Raw genomic sequence first — 27,168 nt, forward strand, 5'->3', positions numbered from 1 at the left:
GCGAGAATAGCATCTTGCTGAAAAGTATCTAAATTTGTCACGCGTTTACTGATCCCTATGGTAACAATAGTGTTCTTAGACACGCCGAAAGCAGCAGCAGTCCTGTCCAGAACTTTGTTTACAGAAATGATTCGACCCCCCATTGTTTTTCTCTTGCTCAAATTATTTGCCCTCAGAACAAACCATCTCCCGCGTTTGTCCTTTGAGAAGAATTCCTTTTTCTTTTAGTGCATGGCCTCTTTGGTACGTACATTGTCATCTCGAGTATTGCCTCCTGTGCTTGACATTCTTCACACAAGCACACGACACACTCAAGCAGAACACAGAAAATTATGTACAAAAAATAACACACTAAAACAACACGCTATATACAACAAAGAATACTCTAAATTCAATAAACACTAAACAAACGGACTGGTTAAAATATCACAGTAACGTAACGCAACAAACAAACAACACGTCCTCTCCCAACAACATGAAATCTGATCGCAGGAAGAATCGCCCGATAAGCGGCAACACCGAGAAAAACGTTTTCTGTTGCTAGGTAACCAGGACTTGGGTGAAGCACTGGGAAGATTTTGATTGGCTCGCATGCCAGCAACACACCCTCCCGCAGTGACGTAGACCCGATTTCAACACGTGGTTCACAAGTGTCAATACCAAACAAATTTTGCGGCAGGTTTAACTAAAAGTGGTAGAAATGCAATAAAAAATGAAACTACAAGTAAAGTGTTTATATTAATTGTGGTGTGTCAAACTAAAGTTTACAAGCTTTAGTTGGTTGTTATTTGAGTAACAAGTTTAGCATTTTAATTAAAATTTATTATATATCCTTCAATATGAAAAAGACGTGTGAATGATTTCTATACATTGAAACAAAACGTTAACATATATCATTCTGAATTGGTTCATTAAGTATTTATTACTTTATATCGACTCAGTACATCAGTACTGCAAAATTTAAATCAATAATTTTTGGTATTATTAAAAATTTGACATTTGGGGTTATGAGGGACAGAAACTATTGTTCGGGATGGGAAATAAAAATTATCCCAGTATTTTGGATGTTAAATGTTCAGGATCTCTACCATTCCTGCTGAAAGTGATTCTTATCACATTTCTGGAATGAGACCTGTCATTCCCAAGAAATTTCTAACACTTACAGTGTACAAAATTCTGAGAATTACATAATGGATCTTCATACACAGAGATTCCAAATTCTCTGACTGAGATCTCAAAAGTTTGTAAATAATTTCTAGAAGTTGCGATTTGGATTTCTTCCCTAGTACATTTGGAGATCCTGCACATAATAGTACAAAGTTTATCGGATATACATACTGTACGCCAGATCATTATTTGGGTAATGATACAATGCTATGTGTAAACAATTTATTCAAAAACATATTAAAAAATTTGTTAACAATTAAATTAATCCTTCTCGGCACTATCTAGGTCTTCACTTGTTCTTGTTACAGATCTCTTGGACTCTTCGATTTCCTTGTCCACCTCATCGGGCACCTGTTCCATTTTCAACATGCTGGTTTCCATTGCTGGCAAGAAAGGGCAATCTGGGTACTCGGGCCAGCTTTTAAATTGATGGAACAAATCAAGAATTTCCAGTGGGGTCAATTCTCCAAATTCAGTGAAGATTGTAAAGCCTTGTGGAATTAACCTTAATCCACAACCTGGAATCCACCTCCTGAAGAACAATTTAAAGAGAGTTAAGTATCATCTATATTAATGCAATGAAACTTCATGACAACTTGTGTTGGAAACATCCGAGCATTAGTGACTGAATAAAACCACATGGCACAGTCATGTCTATATGAGTCTGTCGGTTATTAATATCAAAGAAACTGTAACAAGTATACAGATTATATTTGGTGAATACGGATACTTTGAACGTTATCTCTGAATGAATGAAAATTCAATATTGATTTTAAAACTTGAAACTACAGTGGAACCTCGATTTTATGTTTTTCAGGGGACCAAGCTGAAAAAACTTAAATGCGGGAAAATGTAAAATAGAGAAAAATTGTATAACGTTTTGCTATTTTGGGACCACGAAGATTGAATGTACGAGGGTGAATCAAATATGAACGAGCCTTGATTGGCTAAGTGTCGGAATGGGTAGCAGGGTGTGATTGGGCATGTGCAGTTGGAAGGTGGGGATGTCGTGAGTCAGGAACCAGAACAGCCGGCGTGTTGCATGCTTCGTTTAGTAGCTCTCACGATGAGTGAGCAGAATGTGCCAGTGTCTGTTGTGCAACGCATAATCATCAAGTTCCTCACCCAGGAAAACGTCAAACCGGCCGAAATTTACCGGAGACTGCAGGCCCAGTTTGGGAATGGTACCCTCTCGTGGGCAAGAGTGAAGGTGTGGTGTAAGGAATTCCAGCAAGGCCATGAACGTGTTGCAAATGAAGTGCACCCCCCGTCATCCTCACACCAGTGTGACGAATGACAACATGGCTCGTGTTCGTGAGCTTGTCGAACAGGATCGCCGAGTCACTGTGAAGCAAATTGCGGCAGAACTTGGTGTGAGCTATGAAAGTGTCCAATCAATCATCACAAAGCACTTGGGCTTCCGCAAAATCACAGCTCGGTGGGTTCCCAAGCTGCTGAATGTTGCTCAAAAAGATGACAGAGTTCGCATTGCTCGCCAGCTTCACACTCGTTTTAACGTGGAAGGGGAAGCGTTTTTGCATCGCATCGTTACCTGTGACGAGACATGGGTGCATCATTACACCCCAGCATCCAAGCTTGCCAGCATGGAGTGGAGGAGGAAAGGCGAAGGAAACCCCGTGAAGGCCAAAGTTCGGTTGTCTGCGGGGAAGGTGTTGGCCACGGTGTTTTGGGACTGGAGGGGGATCCTACTGGTGGATTTCGTACACGAACGTCGGACCATCAACGCACCCTACTACTGTGGCCTCCTGGATCAAGTTAAGGTGCAGTATCGACGCAAACGACGAGGCTGTCCCATCCGCCAGGTCTTGTTCATCCATGACAACGCCAGACCCCATACAGCAGGTGTTACGCGGCAGAAACTGGTGGAAATGCACTGGGAACCGCTTCCACATCCACCGTACAGCCCAGACCTTTCACCATGTGATTTTCACCTGTTCGAACCCCTCAAAGAAGCACTTGGGGGCGAGCGATTTGCGACCAACAATAAGGTGGAAAACATTGTGCGCAACTGGTTGGCTACCCGCCCAGCTTCATTCTACGAGAATCGCATCGAGAACCTACCACAACGTTGGGAAAAATGTATCACTAAGGGCGGAGACTATGTAGAAAAATAGGATGTGGCAATGTCTCTGTTTCCTTCAATAAATTTTGTTTTTCCGCACAAGGCTCGTTCATATTTGATTCACCCTCGTATAATGCGGGAAAATGTAAAATCCAGGAACATAAAATCGGGGTTCGACTGTATATGTTTATTAGACAAAATAAAAATGTCTATCTTAAAGTTATACAGTATTCATAATCATCACAGTGTTTATACCTCTCTGAAGTAGTACATTTTTTTTCCTCCTACATTTTACCGCAGAATTAGTCAGTGCTTAATGAATTTCGCATAGCTTACATGATAGCCCACTTTGTATTCAAGGATTTATTTTAAATTTCATATATAATTTCACATTATTTCATGATAAAATATGTTTGAAAAATTCCCTGCCACCCTTTGAAGTCATTCAAAATGAAGTATAGAGTGGATAATCTTACAATTCACATTTCCATTAAAATAAATGTTCATGTTTCTACTGTACAGGATCATTTACAACCTTGCACTTTTAACCTATCTTAATGGGCTTATTACACTGCTTTTTTTGAAACTTCATGCAAGGATACGAGATTTTTCCTCGTATACTTTGACAGCTGCATAATGGCAATATGAGTAAACATATTTAAAAAAAAAACATTTGACTCATTCATTCATTCACATTCCTACTAAGGCATAGAATTTTCATTTTAAGCCTTGGAAGGGAAATTAAGTTTAGATAAATATTTAAGCTATTTAGAACTCATAAACTAAGTCACGCTTTTGATAAGATAAAATATTGATTAACAATTTTCAAAATACAGCTAAGTAAAAACAGGCAAATATGCATATATGTCTCTTTGGCATGATGAATTTCTTTCCAGAAAAGTGTTTTATGACTGAAGTTTGGGAATCGCTAATCTATTTCATGTAATTGTCATTCATCTTCATCACAACAATGTAATATACTTACTCTAATTGGGGAATAACTTGATTCTTTCGGCTGACCAAGTGATGCCGTATGAAGAACCACAGAGGTTGCAAATCTTCTGTTCTTGCAACTTTCTCAAACAGATCTTTATGCGGGACAATCTTCACAAGATACAGGTACTCAGAATTCTCGATCTTAAGCTTCAAAGTAAAAAAAGGGAAACATTTTCATATTATAAATCACACTGCAGTGGAAGCAATACATTGTAAACTTCCATATAAATAAATAAATTAATATTTTATTGATTTATGACTAAAATATAAAAATTGCCAAGACTAACTACAGTGAAACCCCAATTTTACATTTTTCAGGAGACTAAGCTGAAAATACTTAAAATGTGAAGTCGAGGAATATTTTATGACATTTTGCTATGTTGGGACCATCTAGAGAGAATGTATAATGCAGGAAAATGTAAAAATCTGTGAATGTAATATCGGGGTTCTACTGTACTGACCAATTTAATTTCGGCAAAGAAATAAATTAGCATTTTAATATAAAAAAAAAGGATGATCTCTTTAAAAATATGCATTATGTGGCCTCCACATCCCCATAGATAGTCTTCTAACATTTTTCTTAGTGGCTAAAACTAATGTTTTTACTAGGGATGGCTGATATGAAATTTTGTCTGATACCATAAAGTACCGATACTGGTAACAGATATTCAACTGATCATATATAAAAATCAAAATAGTTCTTGAAGAATCTCAATGGTTCATTCACCTCCTTAATATATACAGTGGAACCTCGATTTTACGATTTCAGGGGACAAAGCTGAAAAAACTTAAAATGCGAGAAAATGTAAAATTGGGGGAAATTTAATAACATTTTGCTATGTTGGGACCATCAAGCTTGAATGTATAACATGGGAAAATGTTAAATCCGAGAATGTAAAATCGGGGTTTCACTGTATATGTTACCAGATGACTGCAATGTACAAGAAGTTGCATATTTATAGACATTTACTTTTTAAAAAAGTTGGGTATGTTTACATCCATAAAAAATGGCAGAATATTCCACTATAAGATATTTTTACATCAGATTGGTAAAATTATCGGTAGTTTTACCAATAAATTGGCCAATACCGATAGAGTACCAGTTAATCTGTCCCATCCCTAGCTTTTATGATAATTGATTAACATGTGTTTCCATTGTAGTACACAAACGTTTATAAAGTTAGAAACATAATAACGTTGCCCTCTTGCCAAAAGTACAGACTACAGTACATAGGGGTGTCAGTGAAAATCTACCACATCAGTGAAACAGTCATGCCCATTGTAGGGTCAATGGTACATGTATGTTACACATTCTCCCCTTTAGTGGCAAAGTGCAGCTCAAAACAGAAATACTGTATTTACTCATGTATAATGTGCACTTTTTTCCAAAAAATTTGCCCCCAAAAACTGTGGTGCGTATTATGCACGGAATAATTCAGACAGCCAGCATGAAACCGTACAGCTTCATTCCATGATTTTGTGACTTCCATTGATTTTTCATGTTTACGGAACCCTATCATGTTATATATCGTTAAATCCTGCAGTTTCTGAATATGGAAACAGTATTCCATTCAAGATAACGACACTAATATGAAATGCGGTTGAAATAAGTTCATCACAAAATGAAGGAATGTTCTGATTTTTGTGGTACTTTGGATGAAAGAAAACAATAATAAAAATGTATTACTGGCCAAATAATAGGACATACATCGAGTGTGTAAATGCCTTAATGGAAGAAATCTTGTGCTGCTAACTGCTAGTTTGAGGGTCCTGAATGTGCCTCTTTTAAATGTTATGTCAGTCATGGAAAAAGTATATATTTTGAAGTTTTTTTGTAGAAGTAAAGAGGAAATGACAAAACCACATACAAAAGTTCAAAGGTAATTTCCCACGATTTTTCACTTTGTGATTTAATGTTCTCTGACACCAAGAAAAGCGGTGCCGTTCTGTCAGAATTCAAGCATGCACCTCCCATCACATGGGATGCATATCAGCGGTATTTGTTGGGTGAGAAATAATAGAAAATAACTTCCTGAGTATAGCAAATCCATAATGTAATTTCGATCTTGCTTTCTACTATTATAGAATAAATATAGTGGTTAAAGAGTGAAAGCTATGGGATGCTAAACACATGGGGGTGGCATGGGTTGGTGACTTATTCTATACACAAGAGGATATTCTCCTCTTGGTACACATAGCAACCGCATTACAACCTACAAGTAAGAAAGCCACTTCTTGTACCTGGATTATACTGCGCATTATATACGAGATATAATTTTTTGTCACTTTTCCCCATCAAAAACCAGGGTGCGTATTATACACACACGTAAATACGGTATGTGTGCAACATGGGATGTTTGTTTTAGATGTGTTTATTGCAGAACTGCTGCTTCTCGGATGTTTTCAGCATGGAAGAGCTTTACATTCAGATGCAGATGTATGGTAAATGTGAGAAAGCAGAATACGAGAATTCTTCCAATGTGGAAAGCACGTTAGAGCTCTATTGCTTGTTTCTGCAGTGAAGCAGACAACAAATCAGCTACAACATCCACATGACTTAGCGTGGAGCACCAGGATGGCAGAAGAGTTATGCCTAACACCATATCATTTACAAAAATAATGAGAAAATAAAATTATAATTCCTGTAAGGTATAACTTCGAGCAAGTGTTCTCGTGTTACCAGCCATGTGTTAAGTCGATGTTGGCTTCCAACGTTTCGAGACACATGGCTCTTATCATCAGGAAATCAGAGCAATGTACGCGCTCGAAATGTTGGAAGCCAACATCGACTTAACCTGGCTGGTAACACTTGTTCAAATCACATTGCCAGGAAAGCTACACTCCTATTTAAAGTATAACTTGTCTTCATTTTACTTTATCTTTTTGTAGAGAAAAAGTTGCAGTGAAACCTGAATTTAACATTTTCCCATGTTGTACATTCAATGTTAATGGTCTCAATGCAGCAAACTGTTGTAAATTTTTCCTTGGTTTTACATTTTCCAGCATTTCAAGTTTTTTCAGCTTTATTCCCTGAGAAACCTGAAATCAAGATTCTGCCGTATTTCCTCAAATCACTAGGGCAAGGATTTTCATGACTTCGCATATTTATTTTGGTAAGGTGATGTGTTCCCTAAATATATAGAAATTCAGATTATGAAGAAACTAATTAAATTAGGGTGCTTCTTAAGGGCATATTTTCGAATATTTAGCAATTTCTGCATGATAGAGCATATTTTCATGGATTTTCGGTCATATTCAGCATATTTTTTTTTGCTTTTTCAAGAAATATAGTAATTTTCTAAGTGGATTCATTCTTACTCCCAGGTTCACTCGAGGTTTTTTTTGTTTTGTTTTGTTTTTACTGCAGCAAAATCATTTTCATTTTCATTTGACAATTTACAGAAAGATTGCATTGTGGATTCCAACTCAGGGCCCATAAAGTGAACTAAAAATAGTACGAATGTGAAAATATCTCAGCATTTAGATATTGATGTTTGAAACAGTCCAGTTATAAGGGCATATTTTGTACAATTTTAGGTCATAAGAGCATATTTTATTTTGCATATTTTGGTGATTTTTAGGTCATAAAAATCCTAGCCCTAGTCATCATATACGAGGGTCACTATTTATATTTTGAGCCTAACAATGAAAAAACAGGAATTTGGCATTGAAAACTACTTTATTGTTTTTCGAAGTATTCTCCTTTATGGTCAATACACTTTTCCATTCGTTCGAACCATTTGTCAAAGCAGTTTTTCCAATCTTCTTGAGACACCTCCATAATATGGTTTTTGAACGCATCAACGGCGTCTTCTGCCGACGAAAATCGTTGTCCACGCAATTTATTCTTGACATTCGGGAACAAGAAGAAGTCATTGGGTGCCAAATCAGGACTGTACGGTGGATGACCCATCAATTTGATTTTTTGACTGTTCGTAAAGTCGGTTGTTAGACGAGATGTGTGACAGCTGGCATTGTCTTGATGAAGAATGATCCGACGGCGTTTGTTTGTTTTCTGTATTTGACCGAAGACCTCTGGCAAACAAATTGTTGTGTACCATTCAGAGTTGACCGTTCTACGTTCCTCTAAAGGCACAGTTGCCACATGACCAGTTTTCCCGAAAAAACAAGCGACCATTTGTTTCGATGTGCTTCGAGCGCGAACAACTTTTGTTGGATTGGGTTCATCTTGAAACACCCATACAGTCGACTGCTGTTTACGTTCCGGCTCATATGCATATATCCATGATTCGTCACCTGTTACAATCTTATATACGTCTTTTGAAGCACCACAATTGTATTTATTGAGCATTTGTTTGCACCAATTGACACGAGCGTCTTTTTGAGTTTTTGTCAAAATTGTGTGGGATCCAACGAGAACATACCTTTCTCACAGCTAAATGATCATGTAATATTTTATATATGCTGGTGGAACTAATGCCTATGGTTGCCTCAATCTCACAGTATGTCACATGACGATGTTGCAGTATTAGGTTTTGCACAGCATCAATGTTTTCTTGAACAACAACTGATTTTGGACGACCTTCGCGAATCTCGTCGGTGAGCGAATGGCGGCCACGATTCAATTCGTTATACCAGCGTTTCACAGTGGCAAAGGATGGGGCTTCATCGCCAAATGTGGAAGTAAGTTGATCGATGCACTCTTGTCTTGATAATCCACATCGAAAATCGTAAAAAATCATCGCACAAAAATGTTCACGAGTTAATTCCATTTTATTGTTGTCGCGCAATCTCCAAGGCAACATAAACAACACAAATCAAGCTATTGACAAAACATTTGAAGTACGTTATGGTCAATAATGCCAGACGATTCCGTGCAAACGTCAAATCGTGCCTAACTTCAATCAGTGTTGCCAAGGCTCAAAATATAAATAGTGGCCCTCGTATATCCACCTACATGCAAAAGAAATTAAAAAAAAAAAATTGCAATCCCCAACATGCAAAAGAAATTTTAAAAAATAAAAATTGCAATCATATAAACACCTGAATTATGACTTTGACCAAATTTTCAAAAACTGAAAAATTAGACCAAAATGGAAACTAAACTAATAGCAACCTTGCTGCCCATTTTCCACCCCTGAGCATATTATGGTGATCAATTTCAGCCAGTAGCACTGATATCGCAGCTAATGTATCACCAATATACCAGTAACAACTACAATGCATTCTTACAAGGAGATGGCATTCAGCAGGAATCTTGGGTTCAATTGCAGATAATTTCAGGGTAAGATCATTAGTTGGGGGAAGGAATGGGCAGAATTTCTTCATGTGATTTCTCAAAGAAAACTACAATACCTAAAGTCAAATGATTGTTTACCAAATGGTGAGGTAAAGGTAAAAGGTAAAGTGCTCCCCTGTGCATAGCACCACGCCATGAAGGCGTATAGGGGGTGTGGGGGTAACGCCCCACACTTTCTTGATCCGGTCGTGAGTGGGGGTGATGTGATCAGCATCACGCCCCTGACCGCCTTTACCCCCCAGGGTTTCCCCCAGGTACCCATGTTATTCGACGCTGGGTGGGCGCCGGGGCCGCTTCCAACCTTAGAAAAGTTCCCGGATTTGAACCGGCCGGGGATCGAACCCGGGACCTTGAGCATGGTAGTCAGACGCGTTACCGACTGAGCCACCGCGGCCACTCCAAATGGTGACATCATCTATTAAAGCTTTTTGGTCCTTACCTGTGGCAACTTCATGCCCTTTTTTTCTGTGTATCCAGTTTCCCAGGGAAAGAATGCATTACGGGGAACTTTAGCCAGAAGGGAATGATCAAAGATAAGTTGGAAAAGAACTGAAGTTGACCGGTATAGAAGGTATCCTGAATCTCTAGAGGCAGTGTAGTGCTGAAAAAAATGTTAATAAAACATAAAATATGTTGCATACATAAAACACAAAATACATATGTGCTTTACAATTAAAAAGGGCATAGGTAAAATGGCTGTCACTGGAACAAATTCTTAGGCCCAACAGTGATGAAACCACAGTAAAAGGAGAACATCACATAATGCCAAGAGTATGTTTTTGTGCATCAAAGTCCAAAATTTTGGTGTAAATGATGGACAAACATACACTAGTGAGCCATGAAAATCATGTAGATTGTGAGGATAAAAATAATTGATTTAATTGATCTGTTTAATTTTACGTCACATTTCTGCCACTCTTGGCTAATTGTGAAGATGAGGATGAGTCATGATATGAAATTCATGAAGGAACATTCACAAAGAACACCCTTCGCTCAGGTTGGGACTCGAACCTGAGACCCTTGGGGGGAAAATTTCGCCTTCCTATACTAGAGCCATTGTAGTTTCCAGCATGACCCTCCTCTTTCAGCTAGACTGTTGCTCACTGAAGGCAGTATGCGACGTGATTGGCCACTTGTGGAATGACACATCAAGGCAGGTGTTCGAAACAATGAGAAGAGCATGTTCTTGAAATCTGTCCTCACTCTTATGGTATTGGAGGCCAGCCCTACTATAGTAATCATTTTCAGTAAATTATACATCAGTACTTTGATTAGTCAATAAAAATCATGTATTGGTCCATTCCTAATAAAGTGACAGTTCTTGAATAGAAGAAAAACAAGCTATAATAAGATACTATTTTGATTGGTCGGCTAATTTAATTCAGGTTACTTATTTCTAGAATTATGTTAATACTGGTAAGATGATTAAAGAAACGTGGACAAAATACTGGGCAGAAGCGACCTTCGTTAGCACTTTAAACTGGCATGTTTATCAAATTTATGAACAGGGAGCCTTCTGTCGCAGCTTTATACACAACTTACAGGCAGTATGCATAGTTCTGATACACGTTTTGTTGACTTCCTCGAAGTATGGGAGTCAAGTTTTAAAAGCAACTAAGAAGTGTACAATACAGGTGATCTCTGCATAACAATTATATGCTCATCAAAATAGCTCTGGCCTCCCACAAGAAAATGCGAAGTTCAGCCTGGCAGTCAAAGTATTAAAGATACAATCCCAGAATTCATCTGGTGAGACAGCACACAAAATCTCAATCACAGTGACTAACCATGGGTATCAACCTGTGACTTACTTCACAAAATCAGTTAAATGCAGGGTTGCTATATTTATTACATGAAAATCCAGGAAAATGCGTTCTGAGAGTAGTGTTGGTGGGGAGCCTGGATCCGAAAAAGTAGTATGCATGCACACGATAATTATTATGGGCAAAATACAAACTACCGTACGATTCATAAGATAGTAAGGTATTTCAGAAACGATTTTCAAGGATGTACATGAAAATTAAAATGCTGCCTTCTAGAAGACATGTTTTTTCAACAAAAGTCAAAAAAATTCAAAACCTACAAAGAATTCTTAGAAAGCAATTTTGTACCTTACATAATAGATTTGTGTACAGGAATGTAATTAACAAACACACTACAGTCCAGTTCAGTTTCACTGAATTTCCGGGTTAACCGAATCGCTAAAAAAGCAGTTACTCGTGCACGACCATGTTTTACGCGGGAGCACCGACGAAGCACTTTTGTTTTTGTTTTGGTCCAACAGTTAGTTATCAAAGAGTAAGTTCATTGTTACGATGTGTTGGCTGTACTCACCCACTCCTCAATCCCCATCTATTTTTAGCACGCGTACATATATAAAAAAAACTTTATTCCGGTTTAACCGAATTTTCGTTCAACTGAAGCACCATTGGTCCCATCAAATTCGGTTAAACAGGACTGTAGTGTAATGCAATTCATGAAAGTATACCCTTAATCAATTCTGCTTTCCTGCCCTATTCTGGGACATTGCCGCATCCTGAAGAAACTTTTTGAGACAGCACGACATATGATACCAATCTGGGACATGTAGCAACTCTAGTAAATCAATACAAGGTATAACTAACTTACACCACATGCCATTATTTCACTAAGTAGTTAAAGTCCAGTTTCTTGTCTTAACTTCTACAGAAGTCACATGATGTGGTTAAAGCTTCAGTAACTAAAACACATACATGCCTAAACTGGACTTCAGCAACTTAGCAGCAATAAGTTAATTATTTGCATGCTACAAAAATTAGTGCATCAGAAGAGACATAAAATTTGCAATAAGCACCCTATTTCATTTACTATGAGTTACCTTGATCGAAACTTACAATATAGTTTGATGGGTGCATAAGGAGATAGAACTCGGGCCTTCCGTAAGACATTAAATCATTCTGAAACATTACTGTTCGTATTACGTAATGTATAAATGCTTTCCGCGACATTGCACCAATTATCTTCACTGGAGGATCTGCAAAAGAAGAATTGATTTTATTTAATCAAAATAATACATAACCAAACAGAAATTCACATGAGCTGGGTTTGAAACGAAGAAATTGGGGATAGTAAACTAGAAATAAAAGTGTATTTACAGGTCACAGGGGGGGGGGGGGGTAGAGGAACTGAAAAGTTCTAGGCCTGACCAAAAAGGGGAATGATCTAGAACCATGAAATGTTCCTGCTAACTCTCATATTTACACTGAAGTTTAACACACTTGGCACCTCATGTCTCAAGTTTCAAAAGAATTATTTTGTCTGGTCTGCAGAATAATGTTCTTGGATGGAAAGTTCACACCACTGGTCACAGACGGAGTAACCGATGAACCTATCAGCTCGGGGCTAAACAATACCAAGCAGAAGATGCCACACAGTAAATTGATTGATTGATTGATTGATTTGCTTTATTTTACTTTGCTTTTTGTGTCACTTTTGGCTAATTTGCGAAGATGGGGATGAGCGATGATGTGATGAAATTGATGAATGGACACTCACAAACATCCATGCCCAGGCCAGGATTCGAACCTGGGACCCCTGGCGTTGGCCACGCAGGAAAGCAACATCTCCCACATAGATGGTGGCAATGGCCACCAAAATTAATTGATCATTTGTTTTGTCAAGTGTACAGTAACCAACCCGAGTTACGTAAGCAATGCGTTCCGTAAACCTTTTTCATAACTTGAATTTTATGTAAGTCGAATTTGTAAATTGCTTGAGTGTAACTTAGTAAGAAACTGCAATATTTATTATTATTATGTGTGTGTATATTATTTACACAGTATTATTTTATACATGAAACATCATGGAGCAGTATTTACTCGGATATAAACTACCTATAAAAGTATGAAAAATATAAAAACAAACTGAAATCACAATTTTCCAAAAAAAAAAAAAGGTCTTGTGACAGCTACGTAGTTATTACGTAACTGAGAATTTACATAAGTTGCATATTACGTAATTGTGGGGGGTTTACTGTATTAAAATGATATGTTACTCAATTTTCTTTTCCTGGGTTATCTAAAAATAAGTATTTTCCAAATTTATGCATAGATATAATGAATTTCAAGTGTTACAAATGCATATGTATACAACAGACACCTCACAGATGGCACAGTGTTAACGTTAATGCATGTATTACTTGCAATGTAAGAAGATTACATACCAGTTAATATTATTGAACTGAATTTTATGATCTATAAATTCAAATATAATGCAATAGAATATAAAGTTAACAAGAAGAAAAATCAATAGTTGCTACAACTCACCATCAGTCCAGTTTCTTATTTTGACTCCATGCATTAGTTCCTCAAATCTCTTTCCATTGTCTATCTTATCCTGAAACGTTAATTTTGGTATTGCAAATATGTCCTGTTTCATCAATTCAAGTTGCTTAGGATACTTTGTACATAACCCCTAAAAGACAGAGAGAGCTACATGAAAATATTTCATCAAGAAAATATAGTCAACTTTAGATTCTAAGATCTTTCAGGGTTCAGGGAAACGATTCGTTATTGTACTCATGGCAAAATTACATGTTAAATTACTTGAAAATTAACTTCTTTCAAAAGTAGACCCATGGGCATAGACAGCATCAACAGTTGAAAAATCGGAACACGAAAACACGAAATTGTGCATTGAACAGCTTACCACAGAAGCTGCTCACTGGAAAATTGTATTAAAACTTTATTTTAACACTGACATCCTCCTGATTCCTATCAATGATACCCTACAAGTGCATATATGACCATTGATTACTGTGAACATTTTCAAAAACATGGACCCTACATCAACCTAACATCGCATCGCTGCAAGTAATGCATGGCCAGTACTTCGCCAAGGACCTTGCATGGTTTGACTGGAGACCAAAGCTTCGCTGGCCAAGTAAATGTAATTGGAGATGGTAGCCTTCGATGCTGTACCACCAGCAACATAAGAGAGCAGGAAAGGAAAAGAAAATTGCAATGCAACAACCAAGATGAGTGCAACAAACAATTTTTCAGCCTATTTCCTTCAAATTTTCAACCCTTTTCTTTTTAAAAATATTCATGGTTCCCTCAACAATGGTAATTTACTTCAAGAGGGTCCTTGACGGGAGAGTTGGCCATATACTTTCAACTAACAGGTCAAAGAGAGAAAAAAAATTCTACACCTGTAATTCTACAATTTCACAAAAACAGGATATCCTGACTTTCCCAGACCAACTCATTAGGGTAATTCTACACAACCAAGTTTTAGAATACTGTATTCATGACACACATTAGAGGTGATAACTGGGGAGTGGATTTTTACGTGCTGAAAAATATTTATTTTTGTGTTCTAAAAACAGTGGAAATATGTGGCTAAAAGTAAAAATAATGCATTCAAATTCTGTCAAACAAATAAATAGGTACCAGTGACAGCAGGACGTTAGTTGTTTGTTGCATTGTGTTGGTTACTATGAACAACAAAGCACATCTCCAAATTGTCCATTGAAAATGCATGCCAATTACCATGACTTGTATTGTGAAAACCACCTTTCCACATCACACATAGTCAGACGAGCATATTTGAAGTGCAGGATGTCATACACACTTACACCATGAATTTCAACTACATGTTCGGGGCCTGTAGAGAAAGGGTTCCGGGTTTGTGGAGGCACATAGTGATTTGGGTCCCACTTTAAACTGTAGGTCAATAGGTGCTGTATCAGTAGTGACCGGTGTGTTGTGGACTCATGAATAGGATATTAATTTATTACTTTACCTTGCATTTAGTTTATTTTATGCATTAACTCAAAAATATGTGTATACACAAACAATTTAGAAACTTAATTTTCTCCATTATGTTTAAAATATGTACATTTTATGTTTTCGCTAGAAATAGGTGTTTTATGGGCTAAAGAACGCACAATACATACATAATATACAACAAACTCTCACCTCAAATCTGGAAATGACCGAAGCATAGCTTTGGAAGCCTCGTATTTTGGGAACACCTCTTGACAGCAGTGCCTCTGTCAGGAAGCCTAAACCTGGGTTGCCTTCCATTACAAGTCCATCGCCTGCAAGAATGTGGTCTTTCACAGCATCTGCTATGGTGTCTGAAACAACAGCAGAAAACAAATTACTATGCTACGCCAATTCTAGATGCAATCAACTTAATTGTTTCTTGATTTTATTGTTTTTCTTTATTTAACTTTCCTTTGGTTAATTTGCGAAGATGAGAATGGAGTGATGATATGACGAATGGACACTCGCAAACATCCATGCCCAGCCTGGGATTCGAACCCAGGACCCCTAGCATCATAGCGTGATGTGATAACCACTCCACCATGGGAGCTGATGCAATCAACTTAAACTATTAGAAGTACAGGGGGGTTGTTATAGATCGACCACAAAAAAACCTTTGGACGAAAAGTCCCCGTGCAGCTTTCCCTTCTTCCCTCCACCTCGGCCCATAAGGAAGCAAAGTCCTCTCTCCCTCTCCCGTACTCGCGGGGTACGGTGCACAGGAGTCGTGTGTCTGCACAGGTTGTTTTGCTCGTGGTTCCACTATACTAATTTCAAATATTGAAGCTTTGTTTTTCCCTTCCATTTTTTAAAATTATTTACATTTACATTATGTTTCTGCCCTCCTTGTGATTAACATAATGAACAGAAATGATGTTTATGTGAAATTGATGAAAGGTTATTCACAAATAACGCAACCCTAGAAGGGGTGACCCTTTCCTCAGAGCCCCAATTGTCAATCTCTCTTGTACGTTGTACACCCTGGACTGCATTTTGCGGACTAACAGGGTGTGTTGTCTCTTTATATTTGTGAATGTCCTTTTTGTATATGTCATCACCACTCATCCTCATCTTCGTGATTAGCCAGAAGTAACAGAAAAGCAAAGTAAAATACACTAAAGCAATCACTCAACCAACAATGCTATGACTTGGAACTTTGAACAGTGGCAATAACATCAAGCAAATCAACATTCTAGACCACCCAGGTCTTTCATCTTAGAAAGGCTCTATGCAACTTTGTATAGTTGAATGAAAAACTTGAAAATTGATAGTCAAATTACTCCCATAGTTCCGGCAGCTTGTCCACTGTCGCTGACCTTAAAGTAGGTTTGGTGCCCGACTTTCAATCTTGCAACCAAAATTCTTGGATTTGAGTCTCAGCCTGCGTGAATGTCGCTTTATCAATTGCATCTAATCATCACTCATCTTAACCATTGCAATTAGCCAAAAGTGGAAGAAAAGAGAGGCTAAATACCGTATTTATGCATGTATAATGTGTGTATGTGTATAATGCGCACCCTGGTTTTTGATGGAAAAAAGCAACACAAAATTATATCTCATATCTAATGCGCAGTACAATTCAGGTTCAAGAAATGGCTTTCTTAGTTGTAAATCTGTTGTTATGCTGATCAAGAGCAAGTCACCAACCCATGCCACTTCCCCTTCTCCCTCTACTGTGTTTGACATCTCAATGCTTTCACTTCTGTAACCGCCTTGTTTATTCTGAAGTAGAAGAAGAGAGATCAAAATTACGTTGTGGATTTGCAGCTGTCACAAAGTTATTTTCTGTTATTTCTCACCCGACAAATACCACTGATATGCATCCCATGTGACAGGAGGAACATTCTACAAGAATCGTGCCACTTTCCACGGTGCCTCAAAATGCTCTTGTACAAAGTGAAAAATCATGGAAAATGGAAATTTCACTTATATAGTGTTTTCTTTCTTTTCTTTTTAATCATTATTACTAAAGAAATCTAACCTGGTAATTTGTATTTGCACCTGTTGATGTACATATGTTAAACACAATGACATAGTGAAAACATTCACAGTTTCATGTTGCCTGTCCAAATTATTCCATGCATAATACGCACCAAAAATTTTGGAAAGAAGTGTGCATTATACATGAGTAAATACAGTAATATATATATACAGGGCATGTGCAAAAGAATGGTGCAGTTTCAAAAGTTAATAACAATTTTATTTCTCACCTTACACGGGTACAACATATGCCATCAGCATTGGCAACTATCCAAGTTTCTCATACGCTATCAACAGTTCGATCCTCATGCTTACTGTAAGGCTGCAGGGTCAGTTTCCAAGATGGCGTCTCAGCAGAAGAAGGCTTTCTATGTGCTCCGTTTTGATGTGTCCAGATCTGTGATTATAGTGCAGCGCATTTAGTGCATTGTTTAATACAGACGCACCACACGAGAATAAAACTGTGTTTGTGGAAACTGGATGCTTGTGTAAAGGCAAGAGTTCTGGCCAACCTCGTGTGTCTGATGACAATATTTAAGTGTGTGCAAGATGATTCAGTGAAGTCCCTCGAAATCAGTGGCTAGAGGGACTTGAAGCAGGGTGTCCTGACTGAATACTAATTATGATGATTACATTCTAAAACTGGATGTAGCTCCCCCCCACCCTCCCAGAATTTTCACAGGAACGTATGAGTGCTTCTCAGTGATGTTCTTCCACAGCACTGTATCGGATGCGCGGCAAAAACCTTATCCCCTGGCCACCCCATTCGTCGGATCTTACACCATGTGATTTCATTCTTTGGGGCTTGTTTAAAGTAGTGTTTATGTACCACCATTCCCCATGTCCATCCATGAACTTCTTGATAAGATGACATATGCACTGCAGGCCACTACAGTGGACATGCGAGTCTGGGATGAGTTTGTTATCCTGTGGATGTGTGTAGTTAATGCATAAGAAACTTAGACAGTTTCCACCGTTGATGGTGTACGCTGTGCCCATGTAACATGAGAAATATTAATATTATTAACTTTAGAAACCACACCATTCTTTTGTGTATGCCCTGTATAAATTAATGCTAATACAAAACATACCTGCAATTTGCTTATCAAGAAGATAAAGACCTTCAGGCACAATTCTTGTTCGCTTCAAGAACCTGCTCGGCATAGTTTCCAGGTATGGTTCTAAATACTGCTTCGATGATAAATATCTGAATATTTCTTCAGTCTTGGTCAGTTTGCCTAATGTTTCACCAAAATTTCCTTTCTTTTTTTTCTTACTCTTCTTCTTCTCAACATTCTTCTCGGGCACCACATCTTCCAAAATTTCTGTGCTAAAATGTCTCTTCCAAGTCTCTAGTGTGCTTCTAGAAGACATTTTTGAGTAACTCGCACATGATGAACACTGCTCTTTAAATAATTTACGAACAGTCAAATTCACACTGTAACTCCAGCCTGGCCACCTAAGGACTGTAGGTAGTTTGAGCATTGTCCACATGCTTAGAACCTGCAATCAGAAAGCAACTCTTTCAGAAATAAATATTAAAATCTATGATCGTAATTAGATATTGTATTGCGAAAGTGTGGTAATGCGATACATGCATGGGCGTCGCCAGAAATTTTAATAGGGGGAATAAAATTGCAGTACACTAAGTAATGGGTCACTAGGACATTACCATTTATGCAGAAGTTGCATACGTTTGGAATCTCTTCTAAACACATCCACATCCATACAAAATCATAACCTGGACTGGGTCTCCACAACAATGTTAATAGTTCGTATCTTTCAGTGTCAGACAAAACTTGATCACAACTTTAGCACATCTAATGCCCACTGAATTTCCTTGAGAAATGGGATCAAGTTTGGGAAGCTTTTCATAATCACAAGTCACCTGTGCCCGCTTTCCGGGACAAACTTTAGTTTCTGCAACAGTTGTCTCCGAAGACACCTTTTTTTTTTTTTTTTAACAAAGGTGTCAAATGTAACTTGCTTTTTTTTTACGCTTGTTCATGGTGTAACGTGCACTGCCAATAAGTTGTAATAAACGAGCACAACTCAGACACAAATGTGAACTAAGGCAACAACAATAGGTTACCCTTGTAACGTACTCAAGAATAAAGATGAACTTCATCCCCGTGGCAGGTGTCTGCTTCCCAGTAGGTCGTTGGTCAAGGTCAGTTTATTTCTGTCCTTTAGACCTTGCATTGCAGATTGACAAGAAATTCAATCCCTGAATGCTCCCTGGTTTTCCCCCAGATCTTCTGATAATGCACGTAAAGGCGAAAGTTACAAATTAGCATAGCTGCTTCGACTTCTCTCTCAGCATTTTCGTTCGCGAGCAGTTCAACGGACAGAGTTTTGTGGTGCATCACATCCATGAAATGTTGTGCCTTTTCTGTAGCTGCACAGTGCGATTCAGATTGTTCATGGGAACGGGCAGAAAAGAAAAAGTCATTGTACCTTTTGATTGGTATAACTATAAATTGACCTTGAACTCCTCTTTCTCGTAGGGGGACAGAATAATATACAATGCTTGCAAAGCCCTCCTTGCAGTTTCATTGCATATGCCAGCCAAGGAAATTCTATTAATCACTTAGGTAGAAAAGGCCTTTTCCCTGCTTCGCTGTCTTGCTTAAAATCGTAACCTGGACCGGGTTTCCATGGCGATGTTAATAGTTCGTATCTTTCAGTGTCAGACAAAATTTGATCACAACTTGAGCGTACATAATTGCCAATATCTTTTTTAGCACAGCTAACGTCCACTGATTCTACTCATTTTCCTTGAGTTTGGGAAGGTATTCATAATCACCACTCACCTGAGTCACCTCCTGTCCATATTCGAGTGCCTGCTTTCCGGAACAAACTACAGTTTCTGCAGCAGCTGTCTCTGAAGAAACAGATTTTTTTTTAACAAAGGTATCAAGCATAACTTGCTTTTTTTATGCTTGTCCATGGTGTAACGTGCACTGCCAATAACTTGTAATCAACGAGCAGAAATCAGACACACAAATGTGCATTAACACAACAACACTCGAAATAGTTCACCCTTGCAGCACGCTCAAGAATAAAGATGAATTTTCCTCCCAGTAGCAGGTGTCTGCATCCCAGCGGGTCATTGGCCAAGGTCAGTCTATTTCCATCCTTTAGACCTTGCATTGCAGATTGACAATGAATTAAAACCCCTGAATGCTCCCTGATTTTCTCCCAGATCTTCTGATAATGCATGTAAAGATGAAAGTTACAAATTTTAATAGCCGACTCTAGCAACTGTTGTGGACCCGTTCACCGGGAAAGACATGCGCTGGTGCCGTCCCGCTTGCCGCCGAGTCTCGTAGCGAATATCAGGGAATGCTCTGTATTAGAATACATTTCTGTGACCTAACCACAGCAAGATACAATAGTTATAGTCGACACTAAGTCTTATTATTTAATACACGGGTCCACAAATTTTGGCAACAAAACAAACTTGTTTAAAATAGAGCACAAATGACACTGCTTTTTAACAAACACACACAAAAGAATTTCAATAAAAAGATAAGGTATGGTATAGAGAAAACACATTTCACTCGTTCACTTCGTCATTTTTTACATTCGTACTTACCTATTATGCATTGCGAAACATTGTTTAAGGTGGGATTTCGCTTCTTTCACGAAAATAGCTTCAATTTTCCACATATTAAGTAATTATTGTTCGTTCCTCTCACACACAATATGGCGGAGATATCTTGACTAGCGTTGTCGATGATCAGTGGGTTTGCAGTGTTGCAACCTTCTTCACCGAAAAATACCTACTTTCATGTTACTCATTTTGTATTTTTTTCCAGGTTCAAAAACCCCACGAACCATGCACGGATAGCCTCACGAACCATGCATGTGTAGCCTCACACACCATTGATGGATAGTCCCACGAACCATTGATGGATAGCCCCACAAACCATTCACGGATAGCCTCACAAACCATTCTAATAGCCCCACGAACCATGCACGGATAGTCCCACAAACCATTCTAATAACCCCACGAACCATGCATGGATAGCCCACAAATCATTCATAAATACACAAACTGGTAACGGTTCCGATTGTTTTATGATTTCTCCTAGCACAAAGACTAATTAGCGTAGAATTTTGGAAATCATTTTCACACGAAATTTGAACCTTCCTTAAAGTAATGAGCACTGTTTGGACTCTAAAAAAAGTTATTTATGTTGGAAAAAAACAACTTGAAAATTACCTTACGCACTTCTCATGGACAAGATATTCTCCGTCGACAAGCGACAGTAAATATCGTAGAAGCGTGGGAATGAATGTATAAGTAAATCAGAACCTTAGTAGAATGCATTTAGGGACTTTATTTTAATGCTAAGGGAACCTAACCTAACAACGAAAGCAAATATTGAACAAAACCTTAAGTAATCGCTAAGACTCCGCAGTATGTGTTAACAGACGTACATCGAAATCGAACCATGTAAAAATTGCAATAAAACAAAAGGAGCTTGGGCCCACAAACCATTCATAAATAGCCCCACGAACCATGCACGCAAGGATAGGTTGGGTTCTGTTAGCTTAGGCAAACATAGTTAAAATTAACAATGGCGAGTTTGGAAACACTGACCGGGGTTACGTCATAGAACGAACGGAACATTTGGTTCATGTAGTAAAACGTCATGGAGGCAAGAGAGTTTGTGCATCGGAGAGACATTGTCGAAAAATACATGATTTACCGGCCGAATAAGTTGAACGAAGGGAGAAAACACTCCCACGAGCTTTCAAAAGTCTACAGAAACTCAAGTTCCGTAAGTAGTTTCTCCTGTACATTTGAAGAAATGTGTTTTCCCTATACCATACTGTTACCGAAAGATAATTTGGCTCGGGTACCCTTTTCTACACTCTCGATTTTTCGCACATTTCAAATATTCTCGTTACGAAAATTAGTTCTTCATAAGAAACGATGTTTCTAAATAGCGCGGAAAGTAATTTTTTTAGATCTACGTGCTAGGAAACTTACGTTTTTCAATATTTAGATTCCTTATGTAACGTCGAAACGGTTTTGCAGGGATTTGATCATGGCGCATCTTGGATTCATGTCACAGGCGCACGTCTGAACATTTTCTTTTTCTTCTTATCTTTGACTTGTGCAATGGGATAATTTGCAATTTTTTCTTGTTATGAATGACTTGTGCAATGGGATAATTTGCGATTTCAATATATTATTTATGTAATTTATTGGCGGATTGGATATTTGAGACATTGCAATTGTATTGTGCGACTTTAGACATTGGAATTGATTTGTGTGACATTGAATTAAGACAAAAGGACTAAATATGAGATTGACACACGTTCAACGGATGAAGGACATAGAGAACTTTGTTCGACGACACATACGGGACATTGTAATTGACTTACAGGGAACCTAGCCCCACGAACCATTGACGCTAGCCCCACGAACCATTGGTGCTAGGCCCACGAACCATTGGCGCTAGCCCCACGAACCATTGGCGCTAGCCCCACGAACCATTGATGCTAGCCCCACGAACCATTGGCGCTAGCCTCACGAACCACTGGCGCTAGCCCCACGAACCATTGACGCTAGCTCCACGAACCATTGGCGCTAGGCCCACGAACCATTGGCGCTAGCCTCACGAACCATTGGCGCTAGCCCCACGAACCATTGGCGTTAGCCCCACGAACCATTGGTGCTAGCCCCACGAACCATTGGCGCTAGCCCCACGAACCATTGGCGCTAGCCCCACGAACCATTGACGCTAGCCCCACGAACCATTGGCGCTAGCCCCACGAACCATTGGCGCTAGCCCCACAAACCATTGGCGCTAGCCCCATGAACCATTGGCGCTAGCCCCACGAACCATTGACGCTAGCCCCAGGAAGCATTGGCGCGTGGATAGGTTAGTTCAGTTAGGTTGAGATCGATAGTTAAAATTTGGTGTCGTGTTAGTATCACGATCTAGAAATTGGAAATGGTAAATTTCTCGTAAGGGACAAACAGCTGAAATTTGCTAGTTCATTAAATTTGAATATTCGTACTTACGTATTCTGCATTGAGAAACATTGCTGAAGGTGGCATTTCTCTTATTTCACGGAAATAAGCTCTATTTGCGACATATTGAGTAAGTTTTCTTCGTTTCTTTTTGCCTTCGGTAACACGCAAAATGGCGGTCACAGTTTCACTACCGTACTCGGCATGCAGTGTTTCCACCCCACTGCACACAAAAATACCTACGTAGCCCACAAACCATTGACGCATAGCCCCACAAACCATTCATACATAGCCCCACGAACCATTTCCGGTAAGGTTAGGTTAGGTAGGGTCACTATAGGTTTCAATAGTTAAAAATTGGTTTCGAAAAAAATATGCGTAGCCCCACACACCATTCTCGCATAGCCCCACGACCCATTGACGCATATCCCCACGAACCATTGACACATAGCCCCACGAACCATTGACACATAGCCCCACAAACCATTTGCGGAAATGTATCTTCTTCAGTTACAAAAACACGTGTTTGGAAACACTGACCAGGATTACGTCATCACACACAGGCTACATCCACCTGGAAGTAAATGGATGCAAGAGCTTCCGTGCATCGGTCACACATTTATATCGAAAAATATATGATTTACCATTAAAATTCAATGAACGATGCGAGAAAACACTTCCCCGAACTTCCAGAAGTATAAAGAAACTGCATTCGGTAAGTAATTTCTCCTGTAAATTTGATGAAATCCGTTTGTCCCTTACGAGAAATTTACCTTGGAAATAATTGCGAACCATTTCAAACGACAAAATTTCAACTTTAAACGGCTGTACAGTCGTAAATACTTCTTTCCGCGCTCCAATTTTTTTTTATTCACAAATAGGATCAAATAATGTTCATAATGAAAAAGAAAAAAATTCAAAATTCGAGGGTGTAGAATAGGGTACCCGACCCGATAATTTTCATCAAATCGGTTCGTTGTTAGCCCCAAAACATGGTTTGTGCGTATACAGAAAACAAAATTTATTAATAAAAAAAATAACAAAATGTATATGTTTACCTTGTACTCATTATTTCGTGAGTATTAATCATTAAAAATAATAAATCTCTAATGGCAAGAGTTGCTAAAACAACAAATACGAAATTAATATGAATGTGCGGTAAAGATCAGTCTACCAGTATGGTCCACCACTTTAAGACTTAATAATATGGAATTTATACAACGTAATATTCGTGCAATCATTTCACGCTTTATAGGCTGAACGTACGTACAAGAATTAATAAACAAATATAACAAACATCTTAGAAATACACAATAAAATCATTCAGGTTTGAATTAAAATTATATATTTCGAATGTGTTGTAAAAAGAACAAGGAAGATAATAACTTCCTCAATATAGTCTGTACGTAAGTGGGATGCATGAGTATTACCGTGCGAATTGTCCATCACCATGTGCGTGCACTTTATTTCCGGCAGTGTCTGCTGCCACGTTCTTTTTCTGCTGGAACCTCAAAAAAGATGCGCGTGGCAGTAGATTCGGTCTTTGTTTTATCGTGATTTCATCATGCTATGTATGCAATTACGTCTGTAACACATACTGTGAAGTTGTAGCGATTACTTTCACAAAAATGTTTTAAGATTATGTCTTTCAGCAATCTTCTAATAATAAACCTAAATGCTCTCGTAGGTTAAGTTCTGTTAGCATTAAAGTAATATCGCTAAATGCTTTCTAAAGAAAAAGGTTCTAAATTACCTGTACATTCATTCCCACTAATCATAAACTTGCATTTCTCTCGTCTTTATCTGTTCTTAAGATTTGTAACATCCTCCTAGCAGACGAATTACGTGGCAGCAGCAAATTTGACCCTTATTCTTACTGCTGACACGTGCGTGGCAGCAGACTCGGCCTTATTTCCACTGTACAAAGGAACGATCTGTGATGTATGGTCGCAGACTGTACGCTGATTATTGGTCACCCCTGACCACGTGACAGACACAGCTGACGCGATGGAAATTTGAAAAACGCTGTTGGCGTAGGCCGGAGTTGCAATCGCATGCAAAGAACTTTTGTCACATTTTACACATGTCGGCGTTGGCCTCATGTAATTATTAATTCTGAGCGAAGGAGATATGCGTCAGAGAGAGGCGCACTGCTGCCACGTTCTTTTTCTGCTGGAACCTCAAAGAAGATGCGCGTGGCAGTAGACTCGGTCTTTGTTTTATCGTGATTTCATCATGCTATGTATGCAATTACGTCTGTAACACATGAGCGATTATTTTCACAAAAATGTTTTAAGATTAGGTCCCTCAGCATTCTTCTAATAATAAACCTAAATGCTCTCGTAGTTAGGTCAAGTTCTGTTAGCATTAAAATAATATCGCTAAATGCTTTCTAAAGAATAAGGTTCTAAATTACCTGTACATTCATTCCCACTAATCATAAACTTGCATTTTTCTCGTCTTCATCTGTTCTTAAGATTTGTAACATCCTCTTAGCAGACGAATTACGTGGCAGGAGCAAATTTGACGCTTATTCTTGCTGCTGACACGTGCGTGGCAGCAGACTCGGCCTAAAATAATATCTCAAGATAGCAGGGCCATGCCAATGCAATGGCGTCAACAAAATCGTAAAGAGCCCGTCTGCAAGATACAAATTTGCCCCCTCCCGCATGTACTAGGGTTGGCCAAACGGATCCGGATCCGAAAGTTTCGTATCTCAATCCCATTATAATATTACCACACCTTAAAAGGTATTATGATCTTCGATTACAAAGAAATGTTTCATTAGTTAGTCCTACAAGATTTTTTCAAGTGTTGTTCCTAAAATACTTTGCTACGCATCGGCTAACACACTCGTGCACAAAAATAATCTTACTTTTGTAAATGCCATTGAAACGAATATGTATTCATTCGAATTGTGTCCCCCTCCGATTTCCATGAAACTTGGCAGGTGTATAAAGGGACCCAAAGGAAGAAATACGTGTTTCTTTGTTTCGGCTAAAAAACTGTTTTAGGGGGCAAACCCCCTCAAATGTCAAAATGAGGACAAATTTAAGTGGGCATTTGACCCCTGTGTCCCCCTCCGATTTTCATGAAACTTCCCAGGTGTATAGAGGGGTCCAAAGGAAGAAATACGTGTTTGTTTGTTTCAGCTAAAAAAACTGTTTTAGGAGGCAAAACCGACCTCAAATGTCAAGATGAGGACAAATTGACGTGGGAATCATCTCACCCCTGTGTCGCCCTCCGATTTCCTTGAAATTTGGCAGGTGTATAGAGGGGCCCTATACCCCTGTTTCTTCCTATGCCATATTTACGTGGTTTCGGGGTCAGATCCCCACTTCAATTTCTCCTCATCTTGACATTTGAGCGGGGGGGCCTTAAACAGTTTTTTAGCTGAAACACAAAAACACGTACTTCTTCCTTTGGGCCCCTCCATACAGGCACGTATCCAGGAATTCCTTTCGGGGGGGGCTCAACACCATTTTTTAAGGGGTATAGTAAGAACCTCACAATTGTATGCTTAAGACCAGTGGTGGCAATTGGGTTCCAGAACGGGGGGGGGGGGGGGTGGAGGGCGTTGCAAGGAAAGTTTACTTTCTTTTGGTAGCCAAGGCTTAACATTAAGAGGCCATAATTTTGAAGCAGAAAAATAAAAAATGGGGAGCAACTATCCCTTAAATCGTTGCCACTGTAAGGCTATCATTTTAATCAGAACATTTTTTACCACTCGACTCCTCTGTTTCCATGCATTAATAATGTGTGCCGGAACCATCTCAGTATGTGTGTTTGTCCATTTCTTCTTATCAGGTATAAAAACATCTACGGTATCTTTGAGTGTTTTTACGAAGCTGTTACACATGCACGGGATGGACAATCCACTCGA

General features: G+C 38.7%; 1 protein-coding gene across 1 annotated transcript; it reads right to left on the reverse strand.

The window, feature by feature from the left end:
* Positions 1-1,390: 1,390 nt before the first annotated feature.
* mtTFB2 (mitochondrial transcription factor B2) lies at positions 1,391-24,588 on the reverse strand. The gene is made up of 8 exons (XM_083137249.1): positions 24,344-24,588; positions 18,385-18,796; positions 15,464-15,624; positions 13,811-13,958; positions 12,380-12,519; positions 9,946-10,107; positions 4,236-4,393; positions 1,391-1,699 (listed from the first exon to the last, which is right to left on the reverse strand). Exons 2-8 carry the CDS (start codon positions 18,785-18,787, stop codon positions 1,429-1,431), a joined length of 1,443 nt encoding a protein of 480 aa, XP_082993375.1. The 5' UTR covers positions 18,788-18,796; positions 24,344-24,588; the 3' UTR covers positions 1,391-1,428.
* Between the last annotated feature and the right edge of the window lie 2,580 nt (positions 24,589-27,168).

This window comes from Lepisma saccharinum, chromosome 16 (assembly GCF_977018435.1).
Source record: "Lepisma saccharinum chromosome 16, izLepSacc3.1, whole genome shotgun sequence".
Classification (NCBI taxonomy): domain Eukaryota; kingdom Metazoa; phylum Arthropoda; class Insecta; order Zygentoma; family Lepismatidae; genus Lepisma; species Lepisma saccharinum.

Coding starts and splice junctions, on each gene's coding strand:
- mtTFB2 (XM_083137249.1), bottom strand. CDS start 18,787: ATGTGGACAATGCTCAAACTACCTACAGTCCTTAGGTGGCCAGGCTGG. Junction 12,520..13,810: donor AATAAGAAACTGGACTGATG/GTGAGTTGTAGC, acceptor CTTCTTTTGCAG/ATCCTCCAGTGAAGATAATT. Junction 4,394..9,945: donor AGGGCATGAAGTTGCCACAG/GTAAGGACCAAA, acceptor TTTACTTTGAAG/CTTAAGATCGAGAATTCTGA.